This window comes from Cherax quadricarinatus, chromosome 100, assembly GCF_038502225.1.
Source record: "Cherax quadricarinatus isolate ZL_2023a chromosome 100, ASM3850222v1, whole genome shotgun sequence".
In the NCBI taxonomy this organism is placed as follows: domain Eukaryota; kingdom Metazoa; phylum Arthropoda; class Malacostraca; order Decapoda; family Parastacidae; genus Cherax; species Cherax quadricarinatus.
This window is the reverse complement of record NC_091391.1, coordinates 5,187,644-5,213,218: the sequence shown is the minus strand read 5'-3', so window position 1 is coordinate 5,213,218 and position 25,575 is coordinate 5,187,644. Positions and strand designations below refer to the sequence as shown.

The 25,575-nt window shown below is 42.8% G+C and overlaps 1 protein-coding gene across 4 annotated transcripts in view; it reads left to right on the top strand.

Moving 5' to 3' along the window:
* Positions 1–17,472, top strand: part of LOC128704604 (uncharacterized) — a 27,626-nt gene extending 10,154 nt beyond the window's left edge. For 2 of the 4 annotated variants that reach the window (XM_070079599.1, XM_053799710.2), the window contains 13 exons: positions 811–953; positions 1,239–1,390; positions 3,118–3,204; positions 3,735–3,821; positions 4,384–4,620; positions 4,847–5,027; positions 5,638–5,776; positions 6,162–6,293; positions 11,619–11,709; positions 12,423–12,646; positions 12,887–13,047; positions 13,243–13,297; positions 17,061–17,472. In XM_070079599.1, coding sequence (XP_069935700.1) covers positions 811–953; positions 1,239–1,390; positions 3,118–3,204; positions 3,735–3,821; positions 4,384–4,620; positions 4,847–5,027; positions 5,638–5,776; positions 6,162–6,293; positions 11,619–11,709; positions 12,423–12,646; positions 12,887–13,047; positions 13,243–13,297; positions 17,061–17,417 — 2,046 coding nt within the window. In that variant the 3' untranslated portion in view covers positions 17,418–17,472. The remainder of the gene's footprint in view (positions 1–810; positions 954–1,238; positions 1,391–3,117; positions 3,205–3,734; positions 3,822–4,383; positions 4,621–4,846; positions 5,028–5,637; positions 5,777–6,161; positions 6,294–11,618; positions 11,710–12,422; positions 12,647–12,886; positions 13,048–13,242; positions 13,298–17,060) is intronic. The other 2 variants (XM_070079601.1, XM_053799711.2) reach the window with 2 other exon arrangements.
* Positions 17,473–25,575: the final 8,103 nt, after the last annotated feature.

The window sequence follows — 25,575 nt, the reverse complement described above, 5'->3', positions numbered from 1 at the left end:
TATCCCACAAGTTTTTTTTTTTCAAATTGACCTTGAGTACGGGTAAGATCTCAATGAATCTGATCTTGCATTTTCTTTCTTTCAGTCCTGGAAGATTTATCATATAAAAATCGGATTTTTTCCCCTATTTATATTCTGTAATTATACCAGAACCTACATAGAAATAAGTTACTACAGCCCAGTTTTAGGCATTAGTCACCTTCACAAGACTAAATGACCCCCTTCCCCCTCAATTACGGCACCACGGCCTTTAATATCCTAACTTTCCTAAATTAGGACTAGGTCCCCCTTCACTCTCAGTTCTACTTAAGTAATTTAACTAAATCCTGGTACTCGTATAACCTTCTTGGTACATAATGGTAGTAAGGAAGTTTATTCAGGTATACACAAATAGTTACATAGAATTATCATACATAGCAGCATATGTGTAGAGAACCTGGGATAACCCAAAAAAGTCAGTGACTTATTTCCATTGGTGATAATACCTGTGCAACCATGCTAAAATTTAGTTTAAAACGTAACTCTTTAATGCCATGGTCTGTAAGGAACCACATTTTTTAATACCTAACACGTGATTTTTATACTTTTATGCAGAAAATTTTAGACCACGCCAATGAATTCACTTAAATCTGACCAAAAGATAATCATAGAATTTTGCAAATTCTTAAATAAAAAGTTTGTTTTACTGCCTTATCAGGCCTAATACTCAACCTAACTTGTCAAAATATCCAATATCATTTCTTCATTAGCCAGATAAGTTTTCATTTAGAAAATACCTTCGTGTTTACTTAACTAAATATCACGACCCAGGAATGGGAAGATTACTTGAAAGCCGTAACAAAGAATATCTTTGAGATGCCAACTCAAAAGATCCATTGGACTGATGCTTACTGGGATGACCAAGATCATCACTGGGAGTGGAGGACCACCAGGCAAGAAATACAATGGGAAAGGTGACTAAAAAAAATGTCCCTCTCGTTATTTTCCAAAATTTCCATTATACATTACCTTCATAAATTAAACTATAGATAAATACCTATACTTTTTCAAACGGGCCTTTCAATTCATCGATAAAATTAATATTACTACTCTAATAAAACCTAAGGATGTTTATAACTAAAATTCCTGTATACAAGAGTTTACCCTAAAATGTTCCCTTTGGGAAATTAAAATAGTCTGTCATCTAAAATTAAAAATTAAGTTTTCCATTAAGCCTTTTCTTTTTTTTTACCTATTAGGATACTGAAAGGTACAAAATGCTACATGAACAACAGGAAGGTTCTAGATGAAGAGTCTGGTTGTCTGGGCTTCTCTTATGATGGAAGAAATAAATGCTTGAAGCTACACCAATTAGACTGCCAGCTAAGTTTACCTTTCCTGTGTAAAGCAGGTTAGTTTTAAATTTACCTTCACAGGGTTTTTGGGGGTCAATGCCCCCGCTGCTCTAAGACCAGGCCTCATGGTGGATCAGTCTGATCAACCAGGCTGTTACTGCTGGCCAGTATACAATAGTTTGGTATTTAAACTTTTCGCCTACATAGGTGTCAAATTCGGAACTGTTAAATTTTCAGTCCATGGACAGTAGAGGAAGTACTTGGCCCGGTGACTAGAGCTTTGTTCACACACGGAGATCCCGGGTTCGATTCCCGGTGGGGTGGAAACATTTCAACGTGTTTCCTTGTACCTGGAGCTTACCTGGAGAGAGTTCCGGGGGTCAACGCCCCCGCGGCCCGGTCTGTGACCAGGCCTCCTGGTGGATCAGAGCCTGATCAACCAGGCTGTTGCTGCACGCAAACCAACGTACGAGCCACAGCCCGGCTGGTCAGGAACCGACTTTAGGTGCTTGTCCAGTGCCAGCTTGAAGACTGCCAGGGGTCTGTTGGTAATCCCCCTTATGTGTGCTGGGAGGCAGTTGAACAGTCTCGGGCCCCTGACACTTATTGTATGGTCTCTTAACGTGCTAGTGACACCCCTGCTTTTCATTGGGGGGATGTTGCATCGTCTGCCAAGTCTTTTGCTTTCGTAGTGAGTGATTTTCGTGTGCAAGTTCGGTACTAGTACCTGTTGTCCTGTTCACCTAGCAGCAAGTAGGTACCTGGGTGTTAGTGGACTGGTGTGGGTGGCATCCTGGGGGGGGGACAAGACTGAGGATAACAAAGCAAATAAGTCCTCAGTGACCGACTTTCTTGGGTGGCTAACTCTCCGGGGTTAAAAATCCGAAACTTCATGGTCTGAAACTATGAAGGTTAAGCATGAGAACCGACTCTTAATATGGAAAGTAACCTGGAATAAATAGTTTTTCACAACGTTCCAGACCATAAACCTGAGGGATTTTTTTTTTTTTTTTTTTTTTTTTTTTTCGCTGGTATTCTCCCGGCCCGGGTCTTTTCCAAGTAGTGGTGACCCGGCCTTGACTCCCTATCTGGGAGTGTCTCGAGACTGTCTTCCATGGGAGGACGTACAAGTACCCCCTTAACTGTGGGACCAACTGTCCCTAAGCCTAGCCACATTCCCCGCCCTCACGGGGCTCGTAGGGAGAAGCTAGGCCTATGGTCTGCCATCTGCCCCGCCCCAAAGGGGCTCATGGGGATGGCAGTCTTATGAGCTGCAGAGGGACTTATTTATTATTATTATTAATGGTTCGCCGATATTCTCCCGGCCCGGGCCTTTTCCAAGTGGTGGCCCGGCCTTGACTCCCTCTTTAGAGTGTCTAAGACCTAAATCTCCCATGGGAGGAGGCACAAGCACCTCCTCATCTTTGGGACCAACTGTCCCCAGGCCTAGCCACAAGCTAGGCCTCTCTGGTCTGCCATCCCCGCCCCAAGGGGGCAAATGGGAATGACAATCTTGTGAGCTGCAAGCTCCGGCTCAGGCACCTACCCTACCCTAGAAGGGCTGGGCATGGTGTCGATGCACAGAGGGACTGACCTCCACAAACACTACTCTTCATGGACTGATGACGCCATGCACATCACTTGTGCATTTAAACAAACCTATTATGTAGCCGGAAAGTTTAAAAATAACTTTCACAAATATTTTGCAAAATTTTACTCCATTCTTACATAGCCATAAACAGATTTTTTTCAGAAATTTACCAAATTTTTAATTTTCTTGCAGGAGAACACCAAAATAGATGTGGGGAGAACAAGGAGACTTCATGCTGCTTCTCTCCTACATTTAACTATTATGTCCGCAAATTAAATGGTAATTGTCCAATATAAATTCATTTAAGACTTAAGTTTGGTGTAATCAAAAAGTTTAATGACCAGACAGGCTATTAAAGATGTGGGTACTTATAATTTGGAAAAATAACAATTCTGACTTGGTACTGCTAGTCTTCGGTATTAAACTCCCTTTCTGGAGTATACAAGAAATTAGTCATAGAAGCTAATACTTTGGGTAGTTTTAAAAATTGTTTGGGTAAATACATGTGTGAGTTGGACCTGACAAGCTTGTGCTAATAGGTCTGATGCCATGCTCAGGCGAATGTGACTTAACCTGGCTAGGTCAAGGCACCGGCTTCAGCCGGTGAGAGAACTGGACCTGCCTCGCATGGGTCAGTAGTCCTGCTGCACTAGTGCTAATGGAGTATTTTGATTAATTAAACTAAAGAACTAGCTACTAGTTTAGTTAAACCTTTTAATATTCAAACTAGCTAGTAAATTAGGGGGAGGAGAGACATTTCATCAGTGGTGGTACAAATATTGGTCATTTACAAGCTTGTAATATTGCAGGTGGAGGCACTGGCACCATCCACAGTGCCAAGAGTGAGTGTTGGGTCCACTTACAAGCTCTCAACAGAATGATAGAATGTCAAAAAGGTCAGACTACTATTTATAAGTAAATAGCAACGCCAATATTTAGTAACTTGTATTAAAGTATAGTGGCTTCAATTTTACCTAAAATGATTGATTTACTTAAGGGAAATTTAAGTTAATGGGCTAGTGATGTCAAAATACTTAAATTGCTCTAAAAACTTGTTTTGCCACTTCACAATTGAGCACTAATGGAACATTCACAAACTTTTCTCAAAATTCTTCCCACAAGCTTAATGTACTAGTGGAATTTTGAGTTTGGTAAATAACCAGTTTAAAACAGGGGGATTAATGGCTCTCATACCAGTAAAAAAAGTGGTTTGTCAAGACTTGATATCTTGTGATTAATTTTTTTTTCCAAAATTTATTGCAATAAATTAGCATCGTGCGATGCCGGTAATTTTTCCTAAAACTTTAAGACTATATTTAGTTTCTCTCAAAAAAAACCTAAAAATTCCATTCTAGTCTTTGCTATCCCTACACTACCATTTTTTCATAAATAATAGGTCATTTAGTCCCCCCCCTATACATTATTATTTTCAATCTTAGCCACATTTTTATATTTCAGCCCTAGATGCCATTGGGAGTCTATGGCCTCTTCCCCAGCCTGTGAGGATAGATTCTTCCTTCTATTATTTCTCTGAGAACCGGTGTTTGGGTGAACGTAAAGCTGTCATAACCAATCCTAAAGTACACAACTTTATAGTCCATTACTTAATGACCGAGGAAATACCTGTGGCTCACAAGCACTTCGTTATTGGCCTTAACTACGGCATCGACGATGACATCTTTGAGTGGGAAGATGGTAGGAATTTATCATTTTACAGCTTTCTACGGTAATAAAGCTTTTTGCCTAATGCAAACTGTTAAAAGCTTATTTGTAAACCTGCCAAGCTTACAAATATGATTTACATATAAAAATATCAAGGCCTCTAGCATGCCCAGACACTTTGGGCAGCTTGTTGTATGTATGGATTGTGTAATGTTGGGCATTGTTGTGCCTTTGTTCTATAATATATTACTTTCTACAGGCAAGATTGGTAACCACTACAATGGCACATACTGGGCACAAGGTCAACCAGACAAGCAAAAGCTGGACTCTTACAGCTGTGTAGCTTATAGTAATGTCGCCCCCAACACTTACTCCTGGCACTTATTAAACTCTAAAACCTGCCTGGGAGACAATGTAGTAAATATCTGTGAAATGCCCATGTAAGTAAAATTAAATGCTATAGCTGGCTTTAATACTTTTAAATAATCGTCCTTGCCCAATGGAAAAAAGACATTTTTTGGGTTATCACAGGTATCTTTAACACTGCTCAATTGTCCAGTTATTGACATGCACAGTATAATTTGACATTTCACGATATCTTAATGAAAAGATACAAATCTACTAAAATTCCCTAAACTTGCTTTTAACATTAGTTAACAGTAGATATAAACCCATATGTGCACCTGTTAACCCTTCCGGAGCCTAGTTCCTAGGCCTTGTGTATCCATATGATCTTGTGCTACCGTCCACAGGATAGATTTAAGGTGGACGATATACTAGCCACTAGTGGCAAAATCTAATCTACACATACACTGCATGATAATCTTGCTATTTGTATATACCTCAGGCTTACCTTGTTCGGTAAATGCCTTCGTAACTTGCCACGATTGTGACCAAATCTACCTCAAGTTCATTACCTTCATAACTTGCTCAGCTATCAAAACTTTGGAGTCCCGTCCCTGGACCCATTATGTACCTCTGTAATCTTTTGACTACCGCCCACAGGATGGGTATGGGGTGCATAATGGATATTAAACTTTGTTCTTTCAGCCGCACTAAAAACGTAGTTCCCAGAGAGAAAAAACTAGAGTGTGGACAGAGATGGTCTCGTGGTGTCCTGGCCAGGTCAGCTTTCATACCTCGCCAAGATGACATTAACGAAGCTCAGTATGGAGAGTTTCCATGGCATGTAAGTGTATTCAGGATTGTGACTTCCAGACTACCATAGCTGGAGTTGCTGTCACTTGGTAATTACCATCCCAGGATAACGTCCCAGTTGGATATTTGAAGTAGCAGAGAAAAGGGTTAGTTATAAGTTCAAATTCCAGAATAACTGGCACACAAACTTAGTGTTTAACCTCTTCAGGAAAAATGCTAGCTTTTAAAGCTAATTATTTCAGTTAATACAAAAACCACTGAACTTTTCAGTCCTCTGCCCTTCCCTGACTTAATTGCTGTCAGCATTGACTAGTTACTACCAATAAACAAAGCAATTGGTACATAAATGCTACCTTAAAAATTAAGTGCCATTTTAATGCACTAAATTAAGTGTTTAATTTTTTTTCCTGGTGCAGGCAGCAGTGTTGCAGCCCAGACACTACCAGGAAGGATTGGTACAGACTTTTGTCTGCTCTGGTGCACTAATCCACCCATACTTTGTCATCACTGCGGCCCACTGTGTTATTTTCAGCAGTGGGGACTTCACAGTGAGTCTTTATCTTTACCATTTAAACTTTAGCTTTCAGTTAACATTATTGCATTTCATCCATTGTCTATTGGCAGTGTAGTCGCTGAATTATATTGACTGCTTAAGTGGTTTAAAAGCTTTACAATAGGAAGCCCCCGAAACTCTCTCCAGGTAAACTCCAGGTAAGGTTTTGCCTGTTAGTGAAACTCCACATTACTTGGTACATCTTGAGGGTTTCGGGGGTCGACGCCCCCGCGGGACAGTCACTTGTTTCTTTGCAAGTAGTACAGATTACATTTTTGCAATAATGGGTTGATGTGCAAAGAATATCTATTATACCTAGACATTATGGGCTGAATTAATGGCTTATTGACTACTAATCACTAAAGAATTATAATTGCACACTACTTCTATTAATTGAACATTAAATTTATATAAACCAAAGGATTTATTAGTGTATTAAAGACAAAATTACTGAAACAAGAGCCCTGCATAACTAACCGTAGTGTTCTTCCAGTATATTTATATCTACATGCAAGTTACGAAGGTAGTGTTGTACCTCGATCCCTAGTGCGCACTGCTCAGAGGTCGGGGGTTCGAATCTCCTCCGGTAAGGCTGAAAAAGAAAAAAACATTAGGGACTTTTCCATAAAACACCTGCTGCCAATGTTCACCCATCAGTGTAAAATAGGTACCTGGGTGTTAGTGGACTGGTGTGGGTGGCATCCTGGGACAAAACTTCCCTAATTTGTGGGAAATGTTCAGCACAAGAAGCTTTCTATATAGTAGTAAGTCATTGATGTCAGCTAAGGTCTGTACACCTTGTACATTATAGCAGACATCAGTGACGTACTACTATACAGAAAGCCGCTTGTTATGCACACCATTTTGGGCAAATAAGGTTTTCTCCCAGATTAACAGGAACAGCAGGTGTCTTATGAAAGTCCCTAATGTTTTTTTCAAGCCATACCAGAGATTAGAACTGCTAACCTTGGTGCACTTGCTCGTTTATGCTTTATTTGGGACACTTGACCTGCCTCTGACACGGCCACTGGATGCTAGTTATCTTAAATGATATAAATTTTAATTTTCTTTCCTCTTCAATGCAACACAACCTACAGTCTTGCACAAGGTCTTTAAATTTTAAAATTACCCATATTGTACCTTTTTTTTTTTATAAAAAAGTCGGTAGTCTCCCACCGAGGCAGGGTGACCCAAAAAAGAAAAAAATCCCCAAAAAGAAAATACTTTAATCATCAAACACTTTCACCACACTCTCACATTATCACTGTTTTTGCAGAGGTGCTCGGAATACTACAGTTTAGAAGCATATACGTATAAAGATACACAACATATCCCTCCAAACTGCCAATATCCCAAACCTCTCCTTTAGAGTGCAGGCATTGTACTTCCCATTTCCAGGACTCAAGTCCAACTATAAGAAAATAACCGGTTTCCCTGAATCCCTTCACTAAATATTACCCTGCTCACACTCCAACAGATCGTCAGGTCCCAAGTACCATTCGTCTCCATTCACTCCTATCTAACACGCTCATGCACGCTTGCTGGAAGTCCAAGCCCCTCGCCCACAAAACCTTTATCCCCTCTCCAACCCCTTTTGAGGACGACCCCCTACCCCTCTTTCCTTCCCCTATAGATTTATATGCTTTCCATGTCATTCTACTTTGATCCATTCTCTCTAAATGACCAAACCACCTCAACAACCCCTCTTCTGCCCTCTGACTAATACTTTTATTAACTCCACACCTCCTAATTTGCACACTCCGAATTTTCTGCATAATATTTACACCACACATTGCCCTTAGACAGGACATCTCCACTGCCTCCAACCGTCTCCTCGCTGCTGCATTTACCACCCAAGCTTCACACCCATATAAGAGTGTTGGTACTACTATACTTTCATACATTCCCTTCTTTGCCTCCATAGATAACGTTTTTTGACTCCACATATACCTCAACGCACCACTCGCCTTTTTTCCCTCATCAGTTCTATGATTAACCTCATCCTGTTGAAGATATTGGCCTTACCAGCTATGTGTATATATATAAATATAGGAAACACTTTGCTGATAAATGACAGCAAATCGTCTACACAGCCGCCCCTGCAGACGAGGTCTAGAAGCTGTCGAAACCATCACAACATTGGGCTGTCAAGAGATACAATTTGTAAGTATAAATTACCCCTAGGGGGTGTTATGTCAGCATATTTCATTCGATGATGGCTGACGAAATACCTACTTGTTTGGACTAAAGTCCACACCTTACTGCCGATTATAGGTTGATTGCAAACTCCTTGTGACTCAAGAATTGCGCAATCCCCCGATCTACAAGAAATTCGTAACATACCTTGCTCTTTGTAACGTGAGCTATGGTGTTCTCGACACCTTCAACAGGTATCGGTGACTTGATAGAAGCTGAAGTGTCCTTGGATGTCCACGTCTTCCATTGTCTAGGAAACGCACACTGGTACACTGTTCCACAAGATTTGTCTTTATTGTTCACAATGTATCACAAGAGAAGCTGACCACACTTCTCTTATGTTTGTGTTTGAGACACTTTGTTCACACTAACGCACAGATCAGTGTTCTTTGCTAGTTATCCTGGCATTAGTGTCACTCTCCCTAGAGTCAAAGATAGTCTGGCCACGCCACACCGCCCCAAGCCGTCACTGCCCTAGCACACAAAAAAAAAAAACGCTGACCTAGTACCTTTCATCCTTGTCACCTCCTCGATGAAGCAAAGCAGAATGTTTTTCTTGCTGTCTTAAGCATAGACAACAATGTACACTATTTTTACTATGGTAATAAAGTGGGAGCAGGATTTTCCTTAATTGTCCTGCTAAGTAAGAGATGTACTGTCTCTTATAAAAATACACTTTGCAACACCGCTGCAAGGAGCAGAGGTCACTTGACTACGTGGCATAGCATCTGTGATCAATTACTCACTCTAGCAGTAAACAAGACGCTCGCCCCTTCTGAGGGCTTGGCCACTCAGGGCTGAAAGGGGCTGAAGGGGCTGAAAGGGCTGAAGGGGGCTGATACCCCCCCCTCCTGGAGAAAATTTCTCCACACATCCTTCATAAATCCATCTGCTGACACTTCAACTCCCAAGTATCTGAAAACATTCACTTCCATACTCCTTCCCAATTTGATATCAAATTTATCTAAATAATTTGATACCCTAATCACCTTACTCTTTTCTATGTTCACTTTCAACTTTCTACCTTTACACATTCTCAAACTCATCCACTAACCTTTGCATTTTTTCTTTAGAATCTCCCATAAGCACAGTATCAGCAAAAAGTAACTGTCAATTCCCATTTTGAATTTGATTCCTCCATAATTTAATTCCACCCCTCTCCCGAACACCCTAGCATTTACTTTTTACAACCCCATCTATAAATATATTAAACAACCATGGTGACATTACACATCCCTGTCTAAGACCTACTTTTACCGGGAAGTATTCTCCCTCTTCTACACACCCTAACCTGAGCCTCGCTGTCCTCATAAAAGCTCTTTACAGCATTTAGTAACTTACCACCTATTCCATAAACTTGCAACATCTGCCACATTGCTCCTCTATCCACTCTATCATATGCCTTTTCTAAATCCATAAATGCAATAAAAACTTCCCTACCTTTATCTAAATACTGTTCACATATATGCTTCAATGTAAACACTTGATCTACACATCCCCTACCCACTCTGAAACCTCCTTGCTCGTCCACAATTCTACATTGTCTTGCCTCTAATTCTTTCAATTATAACTCTACCGTATACTTTTCCTGGTATACTCAGTAAACTTATTCCTCTAATTTTTACAATCTCTTTTGTCCCCTTTCCCTTTATATAAAGGGACTATACATGCTCTCCGCCAATCCCTAGGTACCTTCCCCTCTTTCATAAATTTATTAAACAAAAGTACCAACCACTCCAACACTATATCCCCCCCTGCTTTTAACATTTGTCATGATCCCATCAGTTCCAGCTGCTTTACCCCCTTTCATTCTACGTAATGCCTCACGTACCTCCACCACACTTAGTCTGCTCTTCTTCACTCCTAAAAGATGGTATACCTCCCTGGCCAGTGCATGAAATTACCGCCTCCCTTTCTTCCTTAACATTTAAAAGTTCCTCAAAATATTCTCGCCATCTACCTAATACCTCCCTCTCCCCATCTACTAACTCCCCTACTCTGTTTTTAACTGACAAATCCATACTTTCCCTAGGCTTTCTTAACTTGTTTAACTCGCTCCAAAATTTTTTCTTATTTTCATTAAAATTTCTTGACAGTGCCTCTCCCACTCTTTCATCTGCTCTCCTTTTGCACTCTCACCACTCACCTTTCTTTTACTCTCCATATACTCTGCTCTTCTTATAACACTTCTGCTTTGTAAAAAAAAAAAACCTCTCGTAAGCTACCTTTTTATTTTCACACCCTTTACTTCATCATTCCACCAATCACTCCTCTTTCCTCCTGCATCCACCCTCCTATGACCACAAACTTCTGCCCCACATTCTAATACTGCATTTTTAAAACTATTCCAACCCTCTTCAACCCCCCCTCCCCCCACTACTCATCTTTGCACTAGCCCACCTTTCTGCCAATAGGCGCTTATATCTCACCCGAACTTCCTCCTCCCTTAGTTTATACACTTTCACCTCCCTCTTGTTGTTGCCACCTTCCTCTTTTCCCATCTACCTCTTACTCTAACTGTAGCTACAACTAAATAATGATCCGATATATCAGTTGCCCCTCTATAAACATGTACATCCTGGAGCCTACCCATCAACCTTTTATCCACCAATACATAATCTAACAAACTACTTTAATAACGTGCTACATCATACCTTGTATATTTATTTATCCTCTTTTTCATAAAATATTACTTATTACCAAATTTGTTTCTACACAGCTCAATTAAAGGCTCCCCATTTACATTTACCCCTGGCACCCCAAATTTACCTACTACTCCCTCCACAACATTTTTACCCACTTTAGCATTGAAATCCCCAACCACCATTACTCACTTGATTCAAAACTCCCCATGCATTCACTTAACATTTCCCAGAATCTCTCTACACTTCTCTTGTCCAGGTGCATACACGCTTACTATAACCCACTTTTCACATCCAATCTTTATTTTACTCCACTTAATCCTTTAATTTATACATTTGTAGTCTTTTCCTGCCATAGCTTATCCTTCAACATTATTGCTACTCCTTTAGCTCTAACTCTATTTAAAACCCCTGACCTAATCCCATTTATTCCTCTCCATTTTACCTACCTCCACTAAATTTGGGACACTTGTTGCTTTCAGGTATCGCTGGGCGAGTGGGACCTGACGGAGGGCAAGAATCATATCCTAGATACGCTACTAGTCACTGTCAGTGACGTTATTATTCATCCAGGTGAGCTTTTCAAAGTTCACGGGAAGAACAAAGCTTTAGCTTTCCGACTTTCCATGGAAAGCAATCCACTTCCTGTGAGGTTGAGGCACACAATGGGTCTAGAGACTTGGGTGAAAAGTTCTGATAGCTAGTAATTTTAATTATTACTTAGGCACATACGTACTCACACATTTAAACTTTGCTTTTTGTTGCAATAAAATACACATTTCTAAACTCTACATTTTAAAACTGCCTCAATACCTAAAATTAATTTTCCAACCAAAATGGCAGATTGCTACTATTGTAAATCAAAATCGGGCCAATTGAAGTACGTAACTAAATAAATTATAATAAACTGCTAAACCACAAGGGCTAATATGGCTAAAGAAATATCTTCTTGCACAGGTGTAAATTATTATAATCAAGGGGGAAGCGCTAAACCCGGAGGATTATACAGCGCCTGGGGGGGAGGGGGATGTGGAAGTCATTCAGGCTTAATTCGGGGAACTGGAGCACAGATCCAATTCCCTAAATAAAGAGCCCCTCGCCAACATCAAGGAACCTTCCTTGAGGGGCACAGGTGTAAAAAGATACCTGCCACCTTTTGGTCAGTCTTCGCCTTTACAGGTGAACTGATACCAGAATTCCTCTTAACTAATAATTCTGAGACAGATATTGCAGTGCTGTGGATTTGCAGGTTTTATAAAGTAATAATGGTTTGGGACTGTTTGCAGGTTACAAACTTAGTGGTTCCATGATGCATGACTTGGCTTTACTGCAGCTAGAAGAGAAAGTAGCTGTGGACTCTTACCCTCACCTGGGACTGGGTTGTCTGCCCTCCCCTCACCTCTTCCATCACCAGAGTGGTACCTGGGACTGCTTCACTGTTGGATGGCCTCGCAATATCCGCACCCAGAAACACCTCTCGAATGTCTTTCAAAAACGCCGGGTAATTATGGTACTATCCTTCGTAGTTTTGGAAAGTATTAAAGGTTCAGATTAATGTAAAATTGAAAGATGTAGTAACGAAAATAAAATTTTTGGATCGGCCTGTATAACGGCCCAAGTAACCATGATACCTATTAGTTCAGTAAATTTAGATTTTTCTAGTCATAATTAGATCAAAGACTTAAATAAGTTTACTAATCTTTTGACTAGTTCTTCTGGTCTTAACCCACTGCTTTAATTATCCTCGCAGGAAGATAAAAGGGTGTTAGAGCGTGTAGAATCTGACTTGGTGCCCAGGCGAGTGTGTCGTAGTCTCACTCGTGATTACTACCGAACTTTACTCTCTCGTAGAAACTCTGCTTTTGACTACAAATATGACAGCAGTGCACCTTACCAACATTCATTCTTAGGGTAAGTCGGTTTGGATAAAATATTGCCTGAGCTAAGGTATGAACCTGCAACAGTCTTAATATAGAACTCTGCCCAGGCAGAATAAAAGAAATGGATTACTTTGAAAATTATCCTATGGTCAGCTTGGTTTAAAATATGCATTGGTGTAACACTTGTCAAACTTTCTCAGATTTAAAGTTTTTTAAATTTTTGCAGCATTAGAGATCCAGAGCTGATCTGCACAGAGCCCTATGACTCTAACTACTGCTTGGTGAGTTTACATACCTGACTTAGTTTTCCAATTGGGAGGTGGTATGGTAAATTCAACCCCCCCCCCCCCCGGTAACATTTCCATTGTGGGGGGGGGGCATTGAATCTAAATTTAGTAATAAACCGAAATACAGCCACTAACTTGGTAAGACTGTCCTAGATTTAAGTCTTGTTTACCTAAGGCGACTGGGGGTAGATTATCTGGCAGAAACGTATGCATCTTAATCACTTATTCAATTCAAAGTTTATTCTCTATAAGGATTACAATGCTGAGTTTACAGAAATTTGGTTATGTGGTTTACATGTAGTAAAATTGTGATTAGTGTACCACTAGAACGCTTAGCATGGCTAGGCATTTCGGGCAGACTTAGTTTTATTCTTAATTGTAAAATATTACAAATTATGAGGCAAGTTGGTATTATGGCTGTGACTAAATACTAGTTTGTGAGTTTAGCAATGTGAATGCTTTTGTTCTGGCACAGTACATAGTTTCAGTATTGGAATATCACAGGATTCATTATTTTAAGATTGAGGTTAATATTTCTGTTTATGGTCAAATGAGCGAGTGTGTGTGAACCACCAGGTGGTATTCGTGTAGTTAGTTGACGGGGTGTATCAGGGAGATAAGATGTTTTCTAATGGTAGTTTTGAAGGTGATGAACGTGTCTGCAGTTCTAGAGTTCTCAGGTAGGGTATTCCAGATTTTAGGGCCTTTGACATGCATTGAATTTTTGTAAAGGTTTAGTCGGACACGGGGAATGTCGTAGAGATGTTTGTCTGGTGTTATGCCTGTGGGTTCTGTCACAACTATCAAGAAAGTGTTTTAGGTCAAGGTTGATATTAGAATTTAAGGCCCTGTAGATGTAGATTGCACAGTAGAAAGTGTGGATGTACTGAACTGGGAGTAAGTTTAGGTCTATGAAGAGTAGGGGAGGGGGTGTTGCCAGGGATGGGATTGTGATTATTCTTACTGCAGCTTTTTGTTGGGTTATTATTGGCTTTAGGTATGTTGCTGCAGTTGATCCCCAAGCACAAATAGCATAGGTGAGGTATGGATAAATGAGTGGTATAGTGTGAGAAGGGCATTTTGCGGCACGTAGTATCGTATCTTGGAGAGGATCCCAACCGTTTTGGATACTTTTTTGGTTATATGCTGGATATGGGTGCTGAAATTCAGGTTGTCAAGGTATAAGCCTAGGAATTTGCCCCCATTATTTCTGGTAATTAGTGTTGTCAATCTTAATGTTAATTTGTGCATCTCCTGCTCTGCTACCAAACATAATATAGTAGGTTTTGTCAGTGTTAAGCCTAAGTTTATTGGCCGTCATCAAAGTCGATATTTTAATCAGCTCCTCATTCACAATGGTGTTGAGGGTGGCAAGATTAGGGTGAGATGACATAAGTCATCAGCAAAGAGAATGGGTTTCAGGTGTTGGGATACGTTTGGAAAGTCATTGATGTATGAGGAAGAGCAGGGGACCAAGGACACTTCCCTGCGGAACTCCAGTATCAAGTGGCCGTGTTGCTGATGCTGTGTCTTTAATGGTGACGTACTGATACCTATTAGTAATGTAAGATTTGAAATAAGCAAGGGCATAGCCTCTTATACCGTAGTGGTCAAGTTTGTGGAGTAGGATGTGGTCTGTCAAAAGCTTTTCTTATGTCAATAAAAATTCCTAGTGGATATTCCTTATTTTCCAATGCTGTGTAAAGCAGATCTACCATTTTTATGATTGCATCATTAGTGCTTTTATTTTTCCTGAATCCAAACTGGCAGGGGTTGAGTGTTTTGAGCAGTTATAAATGAATACAGTCTCCTGTGCACGAATTTCTCTAAGATTTTGGATAGCAATGGTAAGTTAGATATTGGCCTATAGCGTAAGTCTGTAGGGTCACCACCTTTATGTATTTGTGTAACCCTTGCCATCTTGAGTAGTTTCGGGAAGGTGCTAGTTTCTAGTGACTTGTTAAAAAGTAATGAAATAGCATGCGAAAGGACATGGGCCGCTCGCTTGTACAGTAGTGGTGGAACACGAGACAGATTCCCAGAGTTATTTTTAAGTGACTTTATAATCTCGGCGACTTCCGTGGGCTCAGTTGGTGCAAGATAGAAGGAATTAGGGAAATTCCCATCTAGGTAGTCCCCGGCATGGGCATTGGTATGTGGGATTTTACTGGCGAGATTAGATCCTATGGTTGAGAAGTCGTTTATCTTGTTAGCTGTGTCAGTGGGATGTAGTGGTGTTTCATTAGGTTTAGTTAGGACAATATTCTTGGTTTCTCAGTTTGTGGGTCCCTAGAATCGGAGTGTTTTCCAGGTCTTTTTTATATCTCCTCTAGAATCTGCTGGAGTAGTATAGTTGTTTGGCTTTCTTTATTACTTTGGTGAGAGCTGATGAATAGTGTTTAAGAATATCTTTGTGTATTAAGCCCTGTCTGTATTGCTTTTCATATTGGTTTCTTGTCAATGGATTTCAAAATGGTGCTGGTTAGCCATGGGCAACCAAGCAGTTTGTGATCTGTTTTTTTTATAGGACAATGTTTGTTGTATAGTCTAAGTAATTTAAGAAAAATCTGTCCAGTCAATACCATTGGCCTTGAAGAATTCTGTAGGCCAATCAACAGTCTCTAGGTCAGCTGTGAACTTCCTTACTGAGGCCTCGTCATGGAGTCTAAATGAGACTTTGTTGTATTCAAGTGGTGGTTTACTAATGTTTGTCAGGAGGAAGGTAGGGTAGTGGTCTGTAGTGCTATCTGTGATTATCCCTGATTTAAGGGGGGCTAGTATATTGGTCCGTATGTGGTCTATTATGGTTGCACTTGTCTCAGCGAGCCTGGTTGGTTTATTGTTGGTATGAGAAGTGTTCATATTGTTGATGAAATCAAGTTACAGGCTGATCATCTAGTAAGCCAAGGTTGATCTTAGTCTCCAGCTAAGAGAAGGTGGTGCTTATTCATTTGTCTGTTATTAGTGACTTTAATTTCTCACTGAAATATGGGATGTTTGTGTGAGGTATCCGGTAAATGGCACAGATTGTTATAGGCGTCTTAAGGTTTTTTACAGTAAAATTAGCAAAAATGTATTCCCCATATTCATCACTAAAGCAAGTGGTGCTAAGACAAGATAATTGGTTAGAGTAATAGATTGCAATACCACCCCCAACTTGGTTTGGTCTGCAGTTGTGAATTGCTGTGTATCCTGGTAGAGGGTAGATATCTATTGTCCTGCTTAAGCCAAGTAGGTCTCGGTAAGAACCGTAATACCTTGGCTATTAAGAGGCCAATAAGTCTAAACATTGAGATGCCTATGCAACATATGGGATCTTTGAGGAAACTTTTCGCCACAGTGGCTTCATCAGTCCAATACAAAGCAAGGTGGTGCAAGTAGTAGTTTGAGGTAATTAGTCCCTCAGCCTGGAGTCTGTTCAGATTGGACTGAACACACAAACTCAAAGCTGAGGGACTAATTACTTCAAACTCCTCTCCTTATACCTTTCTGCATTGTATTGGACTGAAGTCACTGAGGTCACATGTTTCCTACATGATGCAAAAGTCTGTCTGCAACTTGTCAGTTTTAAACCATTTATAAAGTAAGTGTTAAATTTGACTTTAAAACTCCGCACCATTCAATAGTTAATTTGTGAAAAAAAATAGGCTTCTATTAATTTTCATATGTAATGGAAGAGTTAGTGAAAACTTAAATTTCACTAATGAAAGGTTCTTTCAAACTTCATACTTCATCCTGAATGTCTTTTTTTATTCAGGACGACCCGACACCCATCTTGGTATGCCGTCAAGCCATCGTTTACAAGGACGATCCATTTTCTCCCTTTGATGACGATGGTGTCTACATCAACAGTCCTCGCTCCTCCACCTCCAGGATCATCAATGCTTATGGCAAGGAAAGGTTCCACAGTGACAAATGGTACATCATGGGTATTGGGCACAACCTGAACAAGTGCCAGGAGGATGACTTACCCAGGAGTGACAAAGTACCATACAGACCTGGAGGTACTTACAGGCGTCGTAGTTACCAGGTCTTCACACCTGTCCACGAGTACCTCTCCTTTATACACTCTCACCTCGACCTCCAAAGCAGTGGACATTTCACCAAGAAATAATTGTACAGTATTTTCCTCCCCATAGCACTGTTTTAATAAAATAAAATACACCTTATTGACCTTAAACTTGACCTAAAAATTGGAGAGGGGATGAATAATCTATGGTTTTAAGCACATGGAATTAGCTTCAAATGTTTCCTTGAGGTTATCTATCCTTTAGTTGCTCTGATTAAGGAGGTAGACAGATTCGTCTTAATTGATCTTAATTTCTCAGCCACTAAGATAATCCTAAATTTTCAACTGGCCCGGTGGCCTGGTGGCTAAAGCTCCCGCTTCACGCACGGAGGGCCCAGGTTCGATTCCCGGCGGGTGGAAACATTTCGACACGTTTCCTTACACCTGTTGTCCTGTTCACCTAGCAGCAAATAGGTACCTGGGTGTTAGTCGACTGGTGTGGGTCGCATCCTGGGGGACAAGATTAAGGACCCCAATGGAAATTAGTCCTCGATGACGCACTGACTTTCTTGGGTTATCCTGGGTGGCTAACCCTCCGGGGTTAAAAATCCGAACGAAATCTTATCTTAACTAGCTTACCTAGTTTCATCAATCAACTTTCAGTTGATAAAAAGTGAAATACTGAAGTATAAATATGGCTTACAAGCCTTCCCATTCCCCCCCAATATAATTCATACAATGCTGTCATGGTGCGGAAAGCCAATAAGAGGAGCGATTAAGGACTCCATCAAGCTGGCTTTAGCTGCCGTAACAAGGACCTGTTTAGAGTAAAATAACGGCAATCCACTCCGAAAGACTTTCATTGTCAACACTGACAAATCTAAACTCCTGGATGATTCTTCACAAGTCCCTACAAACATAATTCGCCATACCCCAATCTGCATTTCTGAGTGTCTAGACTGAAGCAGTGAAGACTTCTATCAAGGAACACAACACTTGGGCCTCTGCAGACATCACCAAGATCCCTAATGCCTCGTCAATGATCACTTTCTGACATTTCCAGGGCTGGCAAAGCTCTGACACTGGCCATCTCATCACAAACCCAAGCCATATAGAACATAAACGCTTAGTCTCCCATTGCTGAACCAGTTCTATAATTGCACCAACACATTCTGTTCAGAATGTACGAACAATGGACACTAATTCAGATCTTGCACCATAATTACAGTTCCGACTATTAGCCCTGCAGTTGTGCTCACTTGGGGAAAGGAAATCATATCAAACAAAACAAAAGATCTGAAGAACACCAATTTACGGACATTAGCTGCAATAACCAAACTACATGCGCACACCACAAAAATATTCTCTACCTGATGGTGCTCCCTCCATGGTGTATGCACACCTTGTAGAGCAAACTCTGGCATTTTCAACACCACCATAAACTGAACATGCCTGCCTTCAATTTCCCGAACTCCACACGTTCAGCAGACTGAGATCCTTCCCAACGTCGTGAACTACAATGCCCCTGCAGACCTGTCTAGTGCCCAAGCAACTGTTCCATAATCTTCAACCACCTCCTAACTTGTTGATACACTTCACTGTTCCTGCTGGCCCAGTTACCTGCCAGCACCATTGTAGACTCTCCCACTGAATCCACTTACGAAGTTGAAGACTCCAATACACCCTCGTGGGGGAAACCTTACCTTCTACACTTCTCAGTCTAACTCTGACACCACGACCTGTACTGAGCCTGTTCAGTTTGAGCCACATCTCAGTTATGCACCCCATACCCATCGTGTGGGCGGTAGTCAAAAGATTAAAGGTACATAATGGGTCCAGGGACTGGGCCCCAAAGTTTTTGTAGCTGAACTAGGTACAAAGGTAATGAGTTGTGTAAGTAAATTTACATGACTACAACTGAACTAGAGTAATGAGCAAGTCGCACTTCGTCACAACTGTAATGAGTTACTGGTGCAAATATAGTTGGGACGGACTGAGTCGAAGGGATGTTAGGAACTATATATTCATAGTTGTCGGGCAGTAGAATAACTAGAAAGTGACGTAGTGGCATGAACCATACAGTTTCAAGAGGTTCCTGGAGTTTACCTGGAGAGAGTTCCGGGGGTCAACGCCCCCGCGGCCCGGTCTGAGACCAGGCCTCCTGGTGGATCAGAGCCTGATCCACCATGATAAAGCTCATGGCGCATTATCAAGCAGGAGCACTAAACCCATAGGATTATGCAGTGCCAGTGGGGGGGATGTGGATGGAATTCAGGCTAGATTCAGGGCCCCTCGCCAGCATAAAGCGGAGTGGATGTAGTAGCGATTACTGAAGAGGCGGAACCATGATTCTATCACTGCAACCACGAATAAGTGCACACAAGCGCACGCACAAGCGCACGCACAAGCGCACGCACAAGCGCACGCACAAGCGCACGCACAAGCGCACGCACAAGCGCACGCACAAGCGCACGCACAAGCCCACGCACACGCACACGCACACGCACAAGCACACGCACACGCACAAGCACTAGAGTGCACGAGTACCCACACTTCACGTCACTGACCAAAGTTGAGGGATTCATCAAGCCTCTACATTACACTTTTAGAGACTCTACCACCTCCAGGAGCAGCTTCAAAAAATTGAAAATGACTCTTATAAACACTTGCATCCTTAATCACATCAAGAAACACCCAGTTAGTTCCCTTCCTCCCCTCCTGATGTTCCTGCGACCTAGTCTACTGCCAGCTTCTGGAAATTAAAGGCCTCCAACTACCACAATACTCGTGCAACAGAGCCTGTCATGGCCGTTTCTCAAATCTGCCCCACAAGTGCCTAGCTGCAGCCCTGGCACTTTCTCTCCAAAGCTATTCTTCAACTGTCCCATCTTTCCCGCTCGCCCCACAAAGGAGTCTTGTCTAAACACTTGTCCTGGTCTGCCTTGAAAAGGACCACTGACTGTTTATTCATGTTTGCCTGAAAAAATCAACCTTAACTAATATTAGTACACCAGTCAACCATGCTCATGAAACCAAATATATAGTAGTAACAGCCTGGTTGTTGGAACTTATTCAGTCCGAGAAGTCCCAACGGGGAGAAACACACCGTTCGAGGGCCCTTACACCCAACCCAAAACACACACTCCCGGGTTGGCGGAGGTGGATGGGAGGTACTACTTAATTTATAGATTTACCCTTCAGGGAAGTAGGTAGTTTTACTGTTAGTACACTAATATTAGGATTATTGAGGCAACTGTAACCTCTGCTTCCTCTGAGTGCAGTCTGGAAAAAAGTACGGAAACTGAGTGGTAAGTATTCTCCTGACCTGGCTCCTGTTCTGCGGGTTGCCGGTGTTGATATAGCAAACCCACTAGATGTTGGCAATCATCAGGTCCGTATTTCTCGGACTCCATCTATGCCCCTCAAAGTCTGCCAGAGAGTTAGCACCCTTGGACTTTTCTTCTCTCAGAGAAGAACAGTATAATGTGCCTTTTACACTTCAAGAACTGGAGGCAACACACTCAGCTTGCCGATCATCGGCAGCTGGGCCCGACGACATTCATATTCGTATGCTACAACATTTACATCAGTCAGCCCTTGCAGTCCTATTACGCCTTTACAATCTTATTTGGTCACAAGGAGTTCTTCCACAGCTGTGGAAATCTGCTGTGGAAATTTATTTGGTCCCTTAAATTCCACGGGTCAGATCCTGCATGGCCGTACAGACGGCTGAGCTGGATGGCCCTTATAACCCTCCCAAACAAATTATTATTATTATAATCAAGGGGGAAGCGCTAAACCCGGAAGATTATACAGCGCCTGGGGGGGGATGTGGAAGGCATTCAGGCTTAATTCCTCTTCAAGGGGGGCTCCTTGGCGTGGTGAAGAGGCTCTTGGTCTGAGGAATTAGCCCTGTCGGTCTTCTTCCTCAGACCGAACCTAATTACCCCCCATTCTCCCCTCCCCTATCCCATCCTCCCCATCCTCCCCTTTTTTTCCATTCCTCCTCCTCCTCCTCACCCCTCCCTTTTGCCCTTCCTCATTTTAGCCTTCGTGATTTCTCCCACAGGCGCGCTAGTTCCTAGGTAGGGGAAAGGACACCGGGGTCGATCCCATTCCGTTGAGGTTTCTTGGCGGTGGCGTAGTTTGCCGTGGAATCTGGATTGCCTAGGGATGTCCCGATCCCTCTCCGGTATCCCGGAGTAGCTTTGGGTGTCTTTTGGGCGACGGGTGTATCTCTGGAAGCCACCTTTCGGATTCCGGGGGTGGTGGCTGAAGGAGGTATGCTTTGTGGCGGATATCCGGCCGCCCTCTCTTTTGTCCACCGAGGTAGCTCGGCAGATGTGAGGTTGCTATCCCGGATTGCTGGTTTACTGGCATGAAGGGTAGGGTATGGCACGGGTTCCATGCTGCATCTGCGCTACTAGCGGTGTCGAGTCCTCTTGGGCGCGGAGGGAGATTTCCGGCCCTTTCATTCCTCCTGGGAACTATTCCTCCCCGCTCCCCCCTTTTTTTATTCTTTTTTTTGTTTTTATTTTCTTTTCTTCTTTCTTTTTTTTTCTTAAAAACAAAAAGCAAAGGAGTAACCTAACCATGGCAGCCCTAGTCCATGAAACCACTACCCCCGGGCCCCTTCTTGATACCGCACCCCATTCTGACCCTGCCTTGTGTTTAGACCACTCTTCGGACACTCCTGATGCCCCTGTACCTCTTGCTGGTGCTGTTTCCTCACCCGCTTCAGGTACCGGGGCTTCGACTGACTCCTTCGATTTGTCTGAACTCCGCTCTCCTTTGACTATGCTTCCGGCTTCTCCCTCTACGGTACGGCAATTTTCGAATCGCCCACCCATTTCATGCCGGACCAACTCCGGTCCTACTCCTAAACGCCAACGTCAATCTCCTGATGATGCTCCGTCATTACCTTCCCATTCTACTCGGAAACGACCGACACGTCAAGCACTCCCTCTCCACGCTCAATTTCGGACCACACAATGGACTAAATTCTTTACTTTAAGACCAACTTCTTCTTCTGCCTACCTTTCTGACCATAGTATTGCCAAAGCGCTCCTGCGTCATGTTGGCAGAGATATTTCATTTCACGCTCTCAAGAGCGGTACGCGCATCGTCACTGTCCAGAATGCTACCCAAGCTCATGATCTTTCTCTCCTTTCGAATATCGATACTACTCCTATCACTATTGAAAAACATCTTTCTCTCAATTCTTGTAGTGGTACTGTCATTCTGCCCCATACCATAGTCCAACAGAATTTCCAGTCATGTGGCAATGACATTTTTGAACAGCTGGAACTCCAGGATCTCCCAATCCTCAAAGTAGACACTTATGTCCTTCCTGCCCGGGGGCGGAGACGTTACCCTTGCAATGTGGCTCGTTTAACTTTTGACAGCCGAGAACTCCCGTCCTCTGTATATGTCGCGGGACATCGGTTACAAGTTCGAAAGGTGATACCTACACCGCAACAATGTAGAAATTGCTGGCGTTTTGGTCACCCAGCGAAATATTGCAGATCTATGGCCGAATGCCCAGTCTGTGGTGCCGACAACCATTCTAATACATCTTGCAGTCAACCTCCATCTTGCCTTAATTGTAATGAAGCTCACCCTTCGTACTCCCGCCGTTGCCAGGTCTACTTAAATGAACGTGAAATCCGTTGCCTCAAAGAGGCAGAAGGTCTCCCTTATGCTATGGCAGTTACTCATCTCCGCCTCCAAGGGAGACTACCCCGTGTTTCTTATTCTCGTGTTTCCAAACATCCCCCCACTTCTGGGGTCCCATCTTCTGCAGCCTCCTCTGTTGTTACCCCTCCCATAGCCATTACGGCATCTAATCCTTTTGCTGTCCTTGGCTCTGACGTCCCGACTACAACTCAGTCTGTTCTCGCATCTTCGCGTCCTTCCTCACAAGCCCCAGTATCGACAAGACCTCGTACGACACCTAATACCAATCGCCCCTCTACTCAGAAGTCCAAAAAATCCACATTGCTCAAATCTTCTTTGCCCCTTCCTTCCCTTCTTCCACCTCCACACGTTACCTTTCCAGTCTCTGTACCTAGTTCTTCCCCTCTCTCTGGCTCTATTACAAGTGTGGAGATTCACCCTCCTCCTCGTACTATGCCTTCCACCCCCGTCCCCTCCCAAGTTTCTCCCTCTTCTGTCACCTCCCAGGTTTCTACCTCTTCTGTCCCCCCCCACACTTCATCTCCAGTCCCTTACACTTTTCCCTCCCCCTCTACTTTGGTACAGTCCATTACTGTCCCAATCTTTACTCACCCTCCTCCTCCTATCTCCAATATGGTTTCCCATACATCTTTGAATTCAGAAACACTTGAAGCCATTTCAGAATATATTGCAGAGACTAAACCTTCAATGGACACTGATTCACTTCCTGTTCCTTCTCTTCCCTCTCCTCCATCTTCACAACCCCATTCTTCGCAACGCTCCGTTCCTTCGCTACTTGAACATCTTCCAATGCCACCACACGTTGACTTTTCTAACCCCTCTAGTCCGTAGGTGCCTTTACCTACAGATTCCTGATATTTTCTTCATCGCCAATCATGGCCTATTTACAGTGGAATATCCGCGGCCTCAGGGGTAATCGGGGTGAGCTTCAGATGTTGCTTTCCAGGTTTTCCCCTGTTGGTGCTTGCTTACAAGAACCAAAATTACACTCGGCTGTTTTCCAACCTATCTCAGGCTATAATTTATTGTATTCTTCGGATCCTTTCTCAGATGGGACCTTTAATGAAAGTGCCCTTCTTCTACGCAATGATATTCCGTACTGTCAACTATTTGTCCATACCTCGCTGCATTACACTGCAGCCCGTATCCACTTGAATAAGTGGTTTACAATATGTTCTTTATATCTCTCTCCTTCTCGAGCATTTTCTATCCCAGACTTTGCCTTTCTTGTTTCATCCTTACCACCACCACTTCTGTTACTTGGTGATTTTAATGCCCACCATTTCCTCTGGGGGGGGTCTCATTGTGACTCACGTGGCATTCAGTTGGAGGCTTTTCTTGCCTCTCACCCCCTCCATGTTTTAAATACGGGTACTCCCACCCATTTTGATCCTCGTACTCATACTCTCTCTTGCATCGATCTATCAGTCTGCTCTTCCTCCACTGCACTAGACTTCACCTGGTCTGTTCTACCAGACTTACATGACAGCGATCATTTTCCGATCATTCTTACTTCTCCTTCCTATTCACCACCTTCCCGTAGCCCTCGCTGGCAATTTGATCGGGCAAATTGGGATCTTTACTCACACCTCACTGCTTTTAGTGAGGTTCCTTCTTCATCCTCCATTGATGAGCTCCTACACATCTTCTCGACATCAGTTTATACCGCAGCTTCTCATTCTATACCCCAAACCTCAGGCAGGCATTCTCAGAAGTGCGTGCCTTGGTGGTCTCCTGCTTGTGCTCGTGCAGTACGTTTGAAACGTGCTGCATGGGGCAGGTACCGGTACAATAGAACCGCTGAGAGACTTGTTGATTTTAAGCAGAAGCGTGCGATCGCTCGCCGTGTCATCCGTGAAGCTAAACGCACTTGTTGGCGAGACTATGTTTCCACCATCACCTCTGCTTCTTCTATGAGTGCAGTCTGGAAAAAAGTGAGGAAATTGAGTGGTAAATACTCTCCTGACCCGGCTCCTGTTCTACGGGTCACTGGTGTTGATATAGCAAACCCTCTCGACGTTGCCATTGAACTTGGCACACATCTGGTCCGTATTTCCCGAGGGCTCCATCTATGCCCCTCGTTTCTTTCCTCAAAGTCTGCCAGAGAGTTAGTACCCTTGGACTTTTCTTCTCTCGGAGAAGAACAGTATAATGTGCCTTTTACACTTCAAGAACTGGAGGCAACGCTCTCAGCTTGCCGATCATCGGCAGCTGGGCCTGATGACATTCATATTCGTATGTTACAACATTTACATCGGTCAGCCCTTGTAGTCCTCTTACACCTCTTCAATCTTATTTGGGCACAAGGAGTTCTTCCCCAGCTGTGGAAATCTGCCATTGTTCTCCCTTTCCGCAAACCGGGTACTACAGGACATGATGCCTCCCACTATCGCCCCATCGCTCTTACAAGTGCAGTTTGCAAAGTGATGGAACGCCTCGTAAATCGACGTTTAATGTGGTATTTAGAGACTCACAACAGTCTCTCCGCTAGTCAATATGGCTTTCGTAAGGGTCGTTCTACCATAGACCCCTTACTACGCTTGGATACGTATGTTCGTAATGCCTT